Source organism: Polyodon spathula, chromosome 30 (genome assembly GCF_017654505.1).
Source record: "Polyodon spathula isolate WHYD16114869_AA chromosome 30, ASM1765450v1, whole genome shotgun sequence".
Classification (NCBI taxonomy): Eukaryota; Metazoa; Chordata; class Actinopteri; order Acipenseriformes; family Polyodontidae; genus Polyodon; species Polyodon spathula.
In genome coordinates, this window is record NC_054563.1 from 3,357,613 (window position 1) to 3,375,368 (window position 17,756).

The following is a 17,756-nucleotide window of genomic DNA, read 5'->3' on the forward strand; positions in this document are numbered from 1 at the left end:
AAACAAGCTTGTGTATTTGCAGGAGCAATACGAATTGTACTGCGAGATGGGCTCCACCTTCCAGCTGTGTAAAATATGCGCAGAGAACAACAAGGATGTGAAGATCGAGCCTTGTGGGCACCTCATGTGCACTTCTTGTCTGACAGCATGGCAGGTAATTGAGAGAACTTTTACATGTATTCCTGCTGTCCATCGGAGAGCATGCAACCTGCTAGGTAAGTTGAGGTTCAGTAATGCTACAGCTTCATAGTTTTGGCCAGTAATGAACACAGTATGGCTTTATAGTCTCGGGGGTGCCCCCTTGTGGTGGTGCAAGGTTGCACGCAGTTTTTCTGCCGAAGGGCAATTGTAACCAACACTACAGTTGATGTCACAGAAAGGCGCCTCGTTAATGAAAATCAGGCTGTCTTCCCATCTCGAGCCTCTGCTTGTATGTTTTGGATTAAAATGTGTTTGTTTCGACAATTGGGCTTATTGACGGAATAAGAAAAAAAGAATGATAGCTGGTCTCCGTGCGTGTGTATAATCACACTGATTAGCCATGCCTCGAGGTTTTAAATACATTGCCATGTTGTGCAACATCGGGGTGGTTTTCTTTCTTTCTTTCTTTTTTTTTTTTTTTTTTTTGGAGGGGAGTGGTTTGAAGTTCTTGGAATCGCATTCGTATCAAAGTTTGAATGGCAGGGTTATGAATTGTAAGCACACTGGCCCTTCCATAAAGAGGGCTGTTTGATTCAACTGCCCAGATTACTTGTGTAGAAGGCCTGTTGTGACTAAGAGATGTTCATCTGTGTGATATTTATTTCCAATTACATTGCACAAGGGAAAACCTTCAGAACATACAGGATTAAGAATGTAGTTTTGGGCTTTGAAGAAATTAGCTTTATTATTATTATTATTTCCTTGTCATGAAAAGGTGCTATATAAAGGTAGTTTTGCTGCAGAACAACAATCAGGATTTTTCAGAAGAGAGAAAAACATTTGCATAACCCTAATTTCTTTTTAAGATTAGGAAAACAATTGGATGAATTTATAATGAAATGCATGTTACGAAGTTATACTGGCAGACTTTTTATCTATTGTTTTAAACAATATTTGTTGTATTGCTTAGTATTGTAAGAGGGTATTATTAACTTTTTCTGGCAACTGTTGAAACAACATTGTTTGTGCCAGGTTTCTTAAATCCGATTTAATGTGATGGTGCTGCTTGAACTTTTCACACAGGGCAGTACTTCTGTGCCCTACAGCTAGTTGCTTGAAACAGTTGCCAGGAAGACGTTACCTTGTTCTTTTCAAGGGCTTCAAATGAACATGCAGCAACTTATCAGTGTTTTTTATACTCCAAATTATCAGTAGCAGACTTTTTTTTGTCTATAAAGATAAAACCCCAGTTTGAAAAAAGAACAAAAAACAACTTCAGACTACTTGCAAGCCCCTAAATTAACAGCAAGGTTTTAATTTCTGATTTTGGTTTCATTTCATTTGGTTTCTTTTAATATGCATGGCTTCCAGTAAAGTATGATTCACAGTAGACCTAACTATACCCCTGATTTTTGTGTGTGTGCGTGTGGAATATATATATATATATATTCCACACATACACACATAGGGCAGCTGGCTCTTCGAGCTAATTTATATATATATATATATATATATATATATATATATAGGATATATATATATAGATATATATATTATATATCGTGTGTGTGATGACGCACACACCTGCGCCTCTGAGTAACTGCATTGAAGCTTCATTTCTTTTTGAAGAAAACGGAAATCCAGTATTTCAAAAGCCCTGAAAGAATCATTTTTACACTTTTTTGTAACAGAACTCCCAAAGCCTGCCTAATGGAATACAGTGGATAACAATGGGGAGGAAAAAAAAATCTTATCTGAGAAATGCAATTATCAATGTGACTGCTGTGTACAAGAGACCTGAGCAGCTTACAAGGGAGGACACTACCGAAGGATACTACACTCTGCTATATATATATATATATATATATATATATATATATATATATATATATATATATATATATATATATATATATAGAGAGAGAGAGAGAGATATAAAAATTTAGATTGAGGTGCCTTTTCTGAACATTCCAGTTTTTTAAATGGTTATAAGACTAATTTTAGTAAAAGGACTCTCTAAAAACTGCAAAATTCAGGAACCCTTTTCAATACAGAGGTTAGTTAATAATGCTTTAAATGCACCACGCTGACAGTTGGGATCCTTTTGTTCTATAATCAAAACATCTTTACACACGCTAAAAAAACAACTAGCTGTTTTATTGGGACCTGACTTCATTACCTGGCACTGTGGTTAATGAACTCCTGAATAACAGACTCTCTACTCTGCCCATATGACTTGATTCGAAATGCAATTCCCTTTATGTTAGGGCCACACTCATTTTCTTTAATTTTTATTCAGAAAAAACTCATTTCTAATTAACTGTCCCAAGATATGCTTTCAGAATTTTGTTTCATCATGCAGATCAGTTTTCCTTGTATGTGTTGCTGTTTTGTTTTTAAACACCTGGTTCTTATTCCACTCTTGCTGGAGTCTCCACCCTGTTATCACTGTTGGCCCCCTAATGCTGTGATTCTTATGCCAGAACATCTGACTAGCAACAAGTAGCGTTTGGTTTTTCTCTGCCTCTGTTAAGAGTTCTAGTTAATCTGGCAGCTTGTAACCCATTAATACTGTATATCATTGCTGCCTGTTTAGTAAAAATTGTTAATGAAAATTGCAACACGAGTATCAGTTAAATATATTGGCACTTTAGAAAGAGATATGGTTCTATTTTAATGTTAAAGTCTTGTAAGAATTATAATGAAAAATACAACGTCTTGTAAGAATTATTGGAAAATATTTTTCAGTTGCCATAATTTGTATTATCTTGATACACTGTACACCACTTTTTTTAATACTATGTGAAATTGAAAGTTAAATTAGAAATAATTATGAAAGCTGAAGTGCTGTAAAAGTAAAACGATTTATTTTTAGTTTTAAGGATTCATTATTAACCATCTACAAACAGATGATGAACAAGGAACTTGCTACAGTAGTTAAAGGCATAATAGCCCTAATTACGTGCTTTTGTGTTGCTGTAGCCGGTTAATAGTGTAAGATTATTTCATAGTCTTTATTCAAGCGTATACTGCACAACAAAGGGTTTATATAAAGCCCATAAGTGTAGGATTATTTAATATTCATGTATCCTTTTTATTCTGTGTCAAGAAATGAGTGCAGTTTTGACAGACAGTCTATTCTGGGCTTACTGTCGGTGGCAAAAGATAAGCGGAGACAGAATCTCATAACATCAGCAAAAACTTATCCGGGGCTCAGGTACATCCTGAGAACAGAGCTATCTACTCTTGAAACCAAAGCCTTTACACGTCTCCTCTTCTGCTTTGTCCGCAGGAATCGGACGGTCAAGGCTGTCCGTTTTGCCGCTGTGAAATCAAGGGCACTGAACCAATCATTGTGGACCCTTTTGATCCACGAGATGACAGCGCCAAGTTCAATTTTATGGACACTTTCTGTTCCCCTATGCTAGACCTGGACGACGACGATGACAAAGAAGAGTCCCTGATGATGAACCGACTCGCTTCAGTCAGAAAGGTAAGAGCCTGCATTTCAAAGGTAGTGTGGTTCAGTGGAAGGAGCAGAGCACTGCAGGAGGCCCTGGCTTTGATCCCATCTACCTTGAGCTCCAGTGTTACTCATTTGTAAGTTTGTGTTGATACAAGCCAAGATGTATTCTAAATGTATTGTGTATGTGTATATAGTGATGTCATGGTTTTTTTTTGGTTGGTTTATTCTTTTATAATATATAAAACAAATACGTTATCAGTGTGTTAAAGATAATATAGGCTTATTAACTTTTTACGTCACAAAGTTACAACGATGATGTAGCTGTCAGTTGTGACGACAATATTTGGGGGTGACAGGTGTTCAGTGTTAATTAGAGTGGAAATAAATCAGCATTACTTTTAAAATGGCAGCAATTCAAAATAACTTGGATATTCTTTGTGGTAATCAACTTGTTCAAGAAAGAAAAATGGTCAGTTGTCATCTGCAGCCTCATCGATAAGCACTGAAGTGTTGATACGATCGCACAAACTTGTTGTTGCCTGCCTGGTGGTTGATAGAATCGTACCCTCTGTTTCCACACGACCCTATGACCCTGATTCACGCATCTGACATCAAGAAATAGATGTTCAGCACATCTTTGCAATTATTCATCATGTGAGAGATTCATTTTGTGACTCATTATGCCCATTATGCAGTTTTTGTCAGCATTTTCCTTGAGTCTTTCTACAGCCTTGGTATTTAAAAGCAGTTCATAGGTCACCATAAGATTTTGTGTTGTGTTTTTGTTTTTTTTGTCTAGCAATATGTGGTATTTGAACCAGTACACATTGATAGACAACTATTATGAAAATTTGTCATTTTTCTAATACATGATTAAAGTAAAAAATAAAAAAGCCTCCTCCCTCATTTCTTACATTTGCAAAATCCTGTTTCTGCTAAAGTAGTTTCCTTGAATAATAATTCAATCTCATAGATTAGAATAAGGCCTTTTTTAAAGTGCTGATTTGCCATCTAGTCTCTTGCTAGCTTGTGTGTTCAGCAACGTTCAGAACGTTTTGTGGGAGTCTGTGGGAAGAGCCTTTTCTCATCTGATTCAAGCCAGGATTCAAAATTCTGCATAAACAGTGGTGTAGTATACCAGCCTGCATTCGAAAGGAATATCAGGAAAAGGAAAATATGCTGTCGAGTATAAAGCATATCACACCACGTCAAAGACATTGTTATTATACATTGCACAGACAGCTTATTCTAGCTGTGGTGGATTAAGTGTTCAGTGCTGAGGTGATTCTGGGTGCAGGGGAGGGGGGGACTCACTGAAGGGTTTGTGATTGTAAATAGTGGAGATTTCTTGTTTGTCTGTCTGATTTTGGTCCCTGCTAATATCACTCTATTATGTCGCCTCCCTTCAGTGTTTTTTTTTTTTTTTTTTTTTTCTGCTCCAGTTCACAGAGAGACAGAATTCCCCTGTGACATCACCAAACTCCTCCCCCGTGGCTCAGCGAAGGAAGGCCCCCCCTGAAACGCAGCAGATCCAGCACCTCAGCCTCCCGCCCGTGCCTCCCCGACTGGACCTCATCCAGAAAGGGGTGATCCGCTCGCCCTGCGCCAGCCCCACCAGCTCACCCAAGGTGAGACCAGCACTGCCGGAGCTCTTCAGTTATCAGCACTGTCAGTGCTGGCGTGCACCTGTGTATGATATGCACCTGTGTAATTGCATACATTTTGACCATGCCTTAGATCAATCATAGTAAAAATAAAAAAAAGGTAGTGTGCCTTTTTATACATATGAAACACACAGTTGTGTACATGTCTGGAACAAAGTCTCGTAATTGGCTGGGGATTGAACTCTCTTGCATTCTGTTTTCAGACTTCTCCGTTTATGGCGAGGAAACAGGACAAGCCTCTCCCTGCTCCCCCACCTCCCCTGAGAGACCCTCCTCCTCCACCCCCGCCCGAGAGACCCCCTCCTATCCCGCCGGATGGCCGGGCCGCTTGGATCCCCCAAATCCCTGCCAGTGTGCCCACCAGGGAGCCGCACGTGCCCCCTGAGGCCTGGTGCCCTCGAGACAGCCTGGGCCCGGCGCTGCACACGGACAGCCGACTCGCCGCAGACCGATCGCCCAAGCTGGGGCTCACCGCACCCTCCCACCCTAATGGCAGAGCTGGCAACTTAACAGCTGACCAGGGATTGGGCTGGCAGATCCAGAGGCTCCTCGAGCTGCCTCCAGACGGTGTCAAGGTGAGGAAACCTTTCTTTTGGGCACGTTGTTTAATCTTGGATTGCTGCGATGAAGTTAACAGGACTACCGGCTTTTCAATAGAGTGATTTGTTAATAACCTTCCTGACAGTGAAGTGCACAGATGTTGTGGTGTATTTGTTCTCTGCATACCTGTTTTGTTTGTTTTTGCAGTAGGTGGGGTTGAAGAAAATCCAAGTATTAAAAAAGGACAAGGTTTGCTGCAGTAGCTAGTTTTTGCTCTTAGCTTGTTTCTTGTTCAAATGATTGCAGCTGAGAAATCCTCAGTAATACATTGACTGATGGAGAGAGTGCCACAATCCTGCACTTTGTTTTTCAGCTGTCTTTTTATTAATCTCGATTTCAAGTTGCAGTGCCGATGAGCAGCCAAAAATGTGTGATCTTTGAAGCTTTAATAGTTACAGAGGAAGAACATCGCTCGATGAAATTAGCAGGTTTACAGTATTTACCAGCCTTAATTTGCATGAATGTTTTAACCTGTGAAACATTTCCAACTTTTGCATTGCTTCACATTCATGATCCCCCCCTGAGACACAGTGCCGCAGTGACATTTCCATTCATCAGAACAGTGAGACAATAGATTTGCCTGTATTAGCTCAGGTAATGTAGCATTGTTTTTTTACCATGTGTCATGTAGGTAAACTTGGCCCAATGCAATTAACACATTTGGCTACTGAGTGGCAGTGTGTGCAACACGTAAATCCTATTCCATGCACCTGCAGCTTAAATTAAAAAGGTTAAATGAAGCAGGGATTTCAGCTCTTCTAGTCAAATAATGAATGTTATGTATTGCCAGGGAATCTTTGATATATCTGATTTTATTAAAGTCAGCATAAACCCCTTTTTATTATATGTGGATTAGCCTTTCAGTCTGATAGCAAGCCATTCTAATAAATTATCCTCATAGGTGTCTAGCACCACCAACCATATTCCAATATTTATTCAGACTTCTTACACAATATAAACTCTCAGCTCTGTTTTGTCTGAATATTTAGTGCTGCTTCACTCGCGGTGCGCTGTGCGTTGCTGCAAAGGCTGACATTGCCTCCTGCAGAAGATCTGCGTAGACCTGAAGCTTGTCTGTTTTGTATGAGAGCTGACAGGAACAGTGTGCTGTCTGCTCCAGTGCTTTGGCACTCTGCCACACATGGTCCCTTTAGCGGCTGCTTCCTGGAGCACAGATAATAAAATCAGGAGGATATTCTGCTCTTTAAAAGAAGTTGCAGGTGCTGTTTTGAAGTTCGACTTAGTTTATTTTGGTTTTACTTGTCTGTGTGTATATGTATTTTAAACATGGCAGTCTCTTGGTTATGTCCGTCTGATTTTTAAAGAACATACATCTTGGCACCTGGATTTTTATGTTCACCCTGCATTTTAGCAGACCCACTATAAAATACTGTACTGCAGGTGGTTTCCTTTTAAAAGTACAGATTTAAGGAATTCTCGGCAGATCAGACTTGAGTATTTTTTTTATTTTTTTAAGGCTGTAAAAAAGCCAGTATGGCCGGAAGCATTCCTTTACTTACGGTACTAATTAGCAACAGTGGGTAGCAGTCACATGACTCTCTAGTGCATTGGTTCCACCTTTCAGACTATTTGTGTTTTAATTCCTTGCTCTCCTCCCTTGTAAGTCTGCCAAGAATCTCCCATTTTACACTTCTTCCACTTCCACAACAATTTGAATCAAAACTAAGGACTGCTGGACTTGACAGCTTTCCCAACATCTTTCTGCTTTCTCTATAAGCTCAATATTGTCTTGTAAAGTGCCTTGTGATGTCCATGCATGAAGTTTCTTTTTACAAAGCAGACTGGGAGTCGATGGCGAATTTAGAAGCAGTGATGTTTTATACAAATAAAAAGAAAGCTGATGCATGCTTTCATCTTGCCAATCGACACAAGACAGTGAAAGAAAAACTCTTGAGCTTAACATAAGTGCTGTTCATTAAAATCTCTGTCTCACTCTCTCTCTCTTAGCCTCTTTTCTCAAATGGTCACCTTGGTAACGACGCATATGACATCCCTCCGCCTCGACACTCGCCCCCTCCGCCTGCTGCCTGCATCCAGCCCCTCGGCCACAAGTGAGTTCACACTCCCACACTGCTCTGGCAAGCATTGAAGTGCTTGTACTTCAGTTATATTTTACACTGGAATCTTTTCTACAGTGTCAGCTACAGAATAATTTTGTGAGGAGAGGGAGCTGATAAGTTTATTTTCTGTGTAGGCTTTTTCACATAAATGTGGGTTTCATGTCCTGTGCTATGCAGCAGTTAAGAGCCAGGTTCAATGTCAAAAAAAGAAGCTACATATATCACTACATGTGGATACCGAGTTAGTTCAGCTAGCATGCTGTGAAAAGCATCTATTTTGCTTAAATGCTCCCTGTTAAAGTATAGTTATTGTTATACTGATGTGAATTTTATAACGCCTTTTTGAAATCTGCAAGCTGTGAACTAGATGTACTTTAGAGCATTGAGTTGGTGCACCATCTGCAGGAGATTAGAAGAATTATATTAAAAGTAAACATTTGGCCCGAGTTGAAATTGGAAAAGTAGTGGTCATCAAAATGGTGCAATATGTGTTGTGTGATTTAATTAATTATAAAACAATCATGTAGTTTATATTCAGTCAGTTTGATTTAAAGAGTTATGTAAAACTGCCTGTTGTGCAGTGAGTGTGATATCTACAAATCCATTAAAATGAACAATGACTTTAGTTGCTTTGACAGTTTTAGTTTTCTATAGAGCTACCATACATGAGGGCATCAGAATTTAGTGTGACAGACTGGTCACAATAACTGTTGCTAGGATCATATTTAATAACAATAACCCCTCCCTCCCCCAAGACCCCATGTCTTTAGAACTTTTGGGACACAGTGGGCTGAAGTTCTGCCATCCTATCCCTGCCTATAGCCATTTAGGTTTGTGAACAAATAAAGGCATAGTTTACCTAAGGAGTATAACTTGCACATATTCCTAAACGTTACATTTATTTTTCAAGGTCTGCTTTTAGTAATATCAAACCCCGAACTGTAGCTGCCTCCAAAATTACTTACTTACAAGAAACCTTAACTTGCCTTTTGCTCTGATTTGTTTGTTTTGATTTTAGGTACCCCAATCCTTTTACAAACCCCTGTACAGAAAAAAGCAGAGGACGGCTCGAAACCAGTGAAGACGAGTATCAGATCCCTTCATCGCATCCTGTTTCTCTTGCCTCGCAACCTCCTGCATGCATTGCTGTCAGAATCCCAAACAGGTAACCCCTCGGTTTTGTCTGAAGCGATCATCCTGGTGTAGGTTAAGCAGTGTGCATTAAACTAACAGTTAGTGAACAGTTTGAGGACTGTGAAAACAAATGCATGCTATGTGCAGATACGTGATCAACACAAGAGCAGTGGTGCAGGGAGGACTAAAGTGGGAAGACAGTACAGTTCCAGTAATTGTACTACCCTTTAATCTCTGTGTGAACAGTGTTTGTGACTCTGTTAGCGCCCACGGATCCCCTATTCACGAGAGTCAGGATGTTCTTTTTAGATGAAGAAGATTAAAACATGCTTACCGCATTCTTGCTGATTTAGCAGGAAGGAGAATTTTTGTCATAACATCTTGAAAAGCTGTTTCTAGTAAACCACGTGTTATTGAGTATTCAGGGTCTTGGGATGTACATGTTCTCTTTGTTTTAATGTTGCTTGTTTGTTTCCAGGGTGCTTGAGGATGGACAGTGCGTTAACGGAACATCTGACAACTCATCTGAGGGAAAGAAGCATAAGTCTCTAGAGCTCGGTAATGCATCACTGTCATATTCCGCACAAGTAGCGTGTTATTGAGCAAGCTGTCTCACAAGAGTGTTGCTGCTCACAAACATTACTCATTTACTGCCAAAGCAAGATCACTGGGTGGGTGTATGTGTGTTCTGCTTTACCTAAAAACTAAAAAAAAAAAAAAAAAAAAAAAAAAAAAAAAAAAGAAAAAAGGGTTCAGAACTGACTGACAGGTATCGCATTGTGTCTTGAATGTTGGTTTCACTGTGTCAGGTGCATGCTAATGCTAGATGTTTTAAATAACCAACAGATACAGCTTGTATTAATGAGATTCTTATAAGCACATAGCACTGACCATCTTTTAGCGATGTGTCGCTATGTTTGGGCTGTCATGTACAACCTTGATCCTTAACTTACTGGTCAAGACAGCTGGTGTATCAAGCTGTGTGGTTGTGTTATTTTAATGTATTGCACTTGTAGAATTGTTGCATTTTAGTAATGGCATAATACAACAGACCTCTTCTAGATTGCTACTTGCGTGAGTACTGCCTGTCGGAATGCAGGAGTGTACCCTATAATTGTGTGGTTTGTATTCCACCGTCACCCAGGCGTGCAAGCGTCAGTCGTGTCAGTATGAAAAGCACCCTGTCATGCAGCTGTAAGTGTTTTCTCATCTTGTGATTAACAGGTCCTGAATTCTTGTTCTTCCCAGGTGATCCTTTTGTCTTGTCTGCAGGCTCCGTTCCTACTAGACCTGCAATGAGAGACCAGCAGAAGCTCAGCCCCTCTCTGAACAGGACCCCATCAGACTACGACATCCTGGTGCCTCCCTCAGGTACACACTGACAGTAGCTCAGGAGCACCTGCACAGCACGGGATGCAGGGATGGAAGTAACAAGTAGCATAGCAGTATTGTCCATTCCTTGTTTTTACTAGGAGTTTAAGACACACCCGAGCTTGTTGCGGATAAACTGTGGCTAATCAAGCTCATAGAAAAACCTGGAATGGTTGAAACTACTATGCAGTGTCTTATTTCAAACCCTGCAATGTAAATGTTTCAAGAGTACCTGAGAAGATCAGACAGCCTTAGTGTTTAAATAATTGCCTGTATTTAATGAGCTCTAATTTAATTTTGATTTGTCTGAGCTGACCGAGTGAGAAGCAGTTGGTCACACATTTTAGAACCACAGTAAGAAACTGGACTGTTTTTTTTTATAGATAGATAGATGGGTGGATGTCTCGGTTCTTAGTAATGGTGAATTAACTATCCATGCATACCTCGTTTTAATTGTTGTTTGTGGGAGTCAGGACTGGTCGCACACTCACTCAGACATGACCACCATTGTTGTGCAGTAAAATCTTCTTACATTTTATTTTGCTTGAAAACATTAATTCAGCCAGAACAAAAAGCTTTACAAGAAATTCTTTGATAGCGTACCCTCAGAGCCAGAGTAACACAATTCACAAGGTGTGCTTGAGAGATTTACTGTAGAGCAACATTGAAACCAATGAATAACTGAAAAAAAAAAAAAAAAAAACATGAAATGCCAACTAGAAATTGATGTACTGTAAAATGACAGTTACTTGAGACTAATCACGCCCTCTGTGCCAATAATCTTAACACAGGATTTTACACAGGGTGTTAATTCAAGTGTACATTTGCTGTGAGTTATTGGGATTTTGCCTTGCTTCCAGTCTGTAAAGGAAACAAGTCAGTCAGTCTCGCTCTGTGCGAGTCAGCTGAGGAGCCTGCACTGCATTTTAGCTTTTCCTGCTTGTCCAAGTTTGCTGGTAGTGGCTCCATGTATTAATCCTGCTGCTGTACACAGGGGAGGATCCGTTCGACAGCCCTCCTCCGTCGCTGCCCCCTCCACCACCGCCAACCCGGCACAGCCTAACTGAGTACTCCTCTCCCAAACCCAGCGGCTCGGCCAGCCGGCCCTCCTCCAGCCATGACCCCTTCCACCTCGGAGCCAACGGTAAGGCCTGGGCTCATCGGGGCTCCCTGAAGGGGAGGCAGCTCAGTCTACTCCCACCTGCTGCAGGGCAACAAGCTAGATGCAGTCATTTGGATGTTTTGAGAAGAAAAATTTAGTTTTTGAAGATGAAAGGTTTAAATCTTGGTAAACTGAATAACAGCAGAAGGAGCTATGAACGCAGTTATCATAAATGATCCTTGAGGAGTTTGATACAGTTGGCATTTGTGTATGAATTACATTTCTTGTAGTGTTGTGTATATATAAGTACAAGAGTATACAAATGCATTATCAAATTGTATCTTTGTACATCTCTGAGGAAAGGGTCACCCAACACCCCTGGACTTGAACCTTTTAACGGATCTTTACAGAGCTGATACCCTAATTTCTTAATGTTCATTTAGTTTGTGTGTGTGTGCGCTTTTTATTTTGTATTGTAGATAACTTCTTTGACATGCTTGGCGGTCCTGTTCCCCAGCCCCCTGTGAGAAGGTCGACCGGAGACAACATGAAACCTCCTCATCGAATAACACAGGATTATGACCAGCTCCCACCAGCAGGTAAAAAAGAAAAGATGGGCCAAGTTTCACAACTCCAAAAAAATATAATTTGATTAACAGGAAAAATCCCTCCAACCATCACCAAAAACCAAGCCGACATTAGCTAAGGAGGTGCCTCACACACTTGCCTCTCTTTGCAATCTGTGATGTGCTTTGAGTTGACCTCCTTGCCAGCCTCCACCTCATTTTCATCCTTGCCAAAATGCCACCAATGAAATTATTCTCATTGAACAGGTTAGATTCCAGCAGCTGATGCTGTGAGTTTAGAATAAACTTTGACAGGATGACCTGATGCCTAACCAATGTGAAAGGAAAATAACTGGTCAAAACTGATTTATGACCAGGGATATGTTAATACAAATATCAAGACGGTCATTTCTATGTTAGGGATACGTACAACAAAGCAGTAAGCCAGGGAGAGCAATGCGTTGTGTTTTAAACCCTACAGTCTGTTCAGTAATCCTTTTAGAACATAATATTTTATACCACTTATTACGTGATGAATAGAAATCTTGAGATACGCACGTCTGAGTACAGCAGACCAAAATATGAATGCATGTCTGCAAAGAGGAGCTACATTATTTTCATATGCTTTTCTTGAAGAAAATGCTTGCCTTTTATCTTATTCGGATAGTTCCATAGTAAATCGGTGACACATTTTTAGCTTGGCCTTGAAATGATTAAAACAAGCAGAGGTCACCTCGGAGCGGAATGTGGATTTACTTGATTAGCAGAGTTTTGATTTTTAGTTTCAGGAAACGGAGAGGTTAATGGAAGCTAATTAACAGCTGACTTATCAATTAGTCTAATCGAAATACATCAGTGCAGGAATAAAATGCAAAATCTAGTGAATGTTTGCGTTTGCACACTTTTTTTTATAAAGGGGTTCACAAATATGCACTTGGTTTGGTGCTTGGAGTGAGAGCCAACCTAAATTGAACCTGGTCTCAATTATCTCAAGATTTATTTACATGTACTGGAATCTGGGTCACCTGTTTACCATTTCTCTGATCTTTGATGTCTGTATTGGAACTTGTGACAACAGAATGCCAGTGGTCTGAGCCAATCAGAAAGCCCTCTGGAATCTCGATTTAACATGGGCTGTTGACAGAGATGAATGATTGATCGCCTGCTAGAGTATCATGCTCTAAAGTACATGACTTCAAATCCAGAAATTAGAAGAAAAACATATTCTATTATATTGGATATTTTTTTCAGGTTGCTGATGCTGGATTGGAACCCAAAAACGTAATCACAAAATTACAGGGTAGAATAAAAATAAAAGCAGGTTTTTGTGCTTCAGTGGTGCCATCTGCTGGATCTGGCTGTATACAGCATTGGAAAAGTTGCATGAGCTACAGTACCTGAAAATTGACATTTTGCTTTTTTCTTGAAGATTGTGTGGCTTGGTTTCTAGTGAATTTATGGAATATGATTAACAATTTCACCCTCCCTTTTTATGCATTAAGTGTTTCTGGTAAGGGTGTGCTGAAACTTATTTTCCAAGTATTATTTCCTTTTAAGAAATTTAAGTTGTTGGGTATTCATTTAAATGGAGTAAAATGTGTTAATCTCTGAACACAACAATGCGGTCTGTTGTTTTTGCTCAGTTTATGGCCTTGTATGGCAGTAGAAATACCCCTTGTATCTTGGTATGTCAAAAATGTGACTAACACAGAATATGAAAATAATAATAATGAAAGAGTTCAAGAAGCATTATTCATTTTGTTAGTGTATGATCTGCTGTGCTTAGTGTATTTTGGGATTATGACCATGTACTCATTTATTTACTGTTAATTAAAGGCATGTTTGGTATACATGGTAGGGGTGGAAATTTATTGCTTAGCAGTTTCATCCCCTCCAGGTTTTAACACAGGCTTGATTTAGCCCCAGTGTATAGATAATAAGCTCAGTTGTGTTTTATTAAACTCATTGTAAATCCAGGAATGGCTCAAACTACTATGCAGAGTCTTTTTTCCATCCCTGCAAGTGGACTGGCCTCTGCTAGCATATGTTTTGACATCGCTGTGCTTTCAGTCCCTGTAGACAGCGCCCATGCACCAGCGCGGCCTCCCAAACCACTGCCCCGCAGATCCACGCCCGAGCCACATCACAGAAAGGCATACAGCCACAAGACCGCCGAGGAAAACGCTGATGCCAAAATCGCCAAACTGATGGGGGAGGGCTACTCCTTCGAGGACGTGAAAAGGGCTCTGATGATCGCTCAGAACAAAGTGGACGTGGCTCGGAACATTTTGAGAGAGTTTGCCTGCTTTCCCGCAATGTCTCCAAGACTGCAAAACCTGTAGCGAAAAAAAAAAACCAGGCGCGTATACCAAGCGAGACCCGGAAGGAGATATTGGACATGCAGGGGATTTAAGATTTTCCGCAACACGACTGTGCTCGGCAGGCATCGACAGAGAGTTGCAAAGGGGTGGGGGTGGGGGTGGGGGGGGAAGATGCAAAGGGAAAAAAAAAAAAAAAAGCTCTTATCTTTGTTGCAGTGATGGAGAAATGCACAGCTAATCGATTTTACCATAATGAAATGAATCAGGGTTGAACTGAAGAAAAATGAAAAAGTTTACTTCTTGAATGTTAAACCTGTGAAAAGCTTGTTTACGTTGTGTGTTTTTTTTTTTTTTTTTTTTTTTTTTTTTTTTGTTTTTTTTTAAGCCTTCATGTGTGCTCTTTCACGATGTTCCCTCTTCCCCTCGGGAGCACTCAGTCCAGATACCATGTTTCAGACCCCGTTCCTGATCATGCGCTTTTGCTGGTGGGGGGCTCTTTAGAATTTGTCGATATTTGCTAAAAGTTTGATGTAAAAACAAAGCAAAAAAAACCTGTTGGCATCATTTGTATCTTGAAAATGCTTTAATGGACTGTGCGTTTCCTTTTACAAACTGATGCAAAACAAAAAGAAAAGCATGTGGCCTTCACTACTGAGTAATGTTATTTTTTTCTGAGATTTCTTATCTGACCAATTCATTTCTGAATGTACAGTGCATTATATATTTTGTGTGTGTGTCTGCACGGGTATTGACCTTTGTAAGATCCTGGGGTAGCTTAGTTTTTTTTAGTTTTTAAATCTTCCTCAATGATTCGCAGAAGACGCATCCTCTCGTGACTGAAATGCATATCCAGTACTTTCAAACAGTGCATTGCATTCTAGTTCCACACTGTGCAAATCATTTACAGTACTGATTGTGAGGGGGTGAAACAACGACAAAAACCAATTCAAAGAGGTGCTGCTTTTGACACTATCCAGCCCACCAAGCTGTAAGATAGAATACCTGCCTAGAACTTCCTTCCTGTCTAGTCTATGGCCAAAAGTTTTTGCCTCGCCTAGAATTTTAGGATTGACAATTAAAAAAAAAAAAAAAAAAAAAAACCAAAATGAACAGAATTTTAAAATCTTATTTAACATTGTGTAATCAAAGAAACTAGAAAGTCTGCTGGAAGCCATAATAGTATAGTATTTAATTTAAAAAAATTAAATATGTTAACATAACATTGTTCAGCAGGTTTCATTTGACTTTATGAAGCACAATGTGTTAATTCTGTAGGCTGCTGCAAAACCTTTGGCCAGAGCAGTAGTTCCACAGCAACAGTTGAGTTGCTCAGTAATTCACAATGTCTGCACTGCCTTTCATCCACACACCAGGCCTGACTGGGGAGGGGGAGGGGGGCAATTATAGTTTTTCTGTTGAAGACAGCAGGCTTGGTGGTCCAGTGGTTAAAGAAAGGGGCTTGTTACCAGGAGGTTGCCGGTTCAATCCCATCCTACCAAGGACCTTTATCCTACCAAGGTCCTATTGCAAGTGACTCTGCAGCAGCATCGGTTGATGCATAGTTCACCCCCCTAGTCTTAAGTTGCTTTGGATAGCCGTTTTCATAAAGGAAATCACAACGCAGTTAGTTTATCAGCCCAGCAAATTGTTATATAACTCTTGTATAACGGAAGATAACCCACAGAAAAAGGAATATTATGTCCATGTGCCAAAAGTGTAACTCTGGTGAGCAGAGGTAAGCTTCAAGCAGTAGTTGTACTGTATGTATGTGTGGTTTTGGCTTTCATAAAATAAAGAATGAGTTGTGTAATGTGATGCTCATTAGTCTTATCTACTAATAGTAATATTAATACAAATATAATATTAATAGGTATGGCTGGAATGTAAAAACTACATCTGTAATCCAGCCATCCCAAAGCTCACCATAGTGCTACCCCATGTCTTGTGATGCCCTCCAGGTGCTGAAATATTAGAAACCTGTGTGAAACTGATCACTTCTTGAACCAAAAGGTAACCTTCTGCCTGAGCTTTTGAGGACAGCCTTTCAGGGCCATGTGTCGCTCGCATTGTTTAACATACAGCAATGGCAAAGGATACATTAACGTGTTGCTGCTCGGAGGGCTTCATGTGAACACATTTTCCCAGGCTTCCTCAGTGCAGCCAGGCTACATGGATGTTTCCTCCGTCTTATTTATTACAATGTGAATTTAACTTTAAATACCAGGTGCATTTGTTTTTTTTCTGTTCAGGTTTGCAGTTCTTCACGTGAAGCTTTTGCAATGGTTCTCTGGTGTTTTTGTCTTAACTTGAAAATCTAAAGTCGATGCCGAGTCAAGTATGCTGTGGCCCTTGATTCAGTTCTTCTAAGAAGGATTTCCAAAACCAGATTGCAGTATTTTATTTTATTTTTTTGAGAAGAAAAAGCTTCAGGCAGTGTGTTTTATAAAAGACAAAAAAAGGCATTTTTTATTTAACATGGAAAATAGTGATGTGTTCAATTAATTTATATTTTATTAAAGCATTATCTGGATGTTTTTCCATTTTTAAAATTCTTCAGTAACCTATAAATCTGTTCTTGTAAAATGTTTTATAAAACCAGTGCTAACAACTGTGTGTGTAGGGGTGTTTATTTTTTCTTTTATAAATAATGGTGTGCTGTGGAAATTCAAAAAAGGCAATTCCCACTGTGGGTATTACCGTGTAAACCAAGGTCCACACTGAGCCCATTGGACCTGACTTCGTTGAGTGCAAAAATCTGTCAACTTTGTACATCCACACAAAATCAACACATTGTCCAACCTGTTGCTCCTGATTAAGAGTTTGAAACACCCAAGTTCCCTGGCAGTATAAACACACATAATCTGATTATATTTAGCACTGCAGAATATTCTACAGAAATATTGCAGATTATATTCCATTTCTTACCAACAGTTGGAGCTGGAAGAACCGGAAACACAAAAAAACTAAATGGCGATGCAGTAAACCGTGCAAAACAAAGACAGTTCGCTCACGTCTCCTATACATTTTAGCAATATGTGAGAAAACGTGCTGATGTCATACTAACCGTGCCTCGTGCATGATGAGAAATAATATAGTGCATTCTAGAACTTCGGAGATCTGAAATCTTGTTTTCTAGCTGCCACATGTTTCCTCCCGTGTCCTTGCATCTTCCTGTGCACACTTCAGAAACAATCACGGTGGAGCTCTCGCTGATTCCCCCAACAGAATACTTTATTATTATACTGCTGAACAAGGACATTGATCATTTTAATGGGATTTTAAAAAAGGTGCCACAGCAAATCAATGTGTG

The 17,756-nt window shown here is 39.8% G+C and overlaps 1 protein-coding gene across 1 annotated transcript in view; it reads left to right on the forward strand.

The window, feature by feature from the left end:
- The window catches only part of LOC121302581 (E3 ubiquitin-protein ligase CBL-B-like), a 16,699-nt gene extending 2,101 nt beyond the window's left edge, over positions 1 to 14,598 (forward strand). The window contains exons 2-12 of the mRNA XM_041232583.1: positions 23 to 154; positions 3,434 to 3,634; positions 5,050 to 5,235; positions 5,475 to 5,846; positions 7,840 to 7,943; positions 8,971 to 9,117; positions 9,565 to 9,644; positions 10,335 to 10,457; positions 11,452 to 11,601; positions 12,039 to 12,158; positions 14,196 to 14,598. Of these exons, the coding sequence (XP_041088517.1) occupies positions 23 to 154; positions 3,434 to 3,634; positions 5,050 to 5,235; positions 5,475 to 5,846; positions 7,840 to 7,943; positions 8,971 to 9,117; positions 9,565 to 9,644; positions 10,335 to 10,457; positions 11,452 to 11,601; positions 12,039 to 12,158; positions 14,196 to 14,467 (1,887 nt within the window). The 3' untranslated portion in view covers positions 14,468 to 14,598. The remainder of the gene's footprint in view (positions 1 to 22; positions 155 to 3,433; positions 3,635 to 5,049; positions 5,236 to 5,474; positions 5,847 to 7,839; positions 7,944 to 8,970; positions 9,118 to 9,564; positions 9,645 to 10,334; positions 10,458 to 11,451; positions 11,602 to 12,038; positions 12,159 to 14,195) is intronic.
- Positions 14,599 to 17,756: the final 3,158 nt, after the last annotated feature.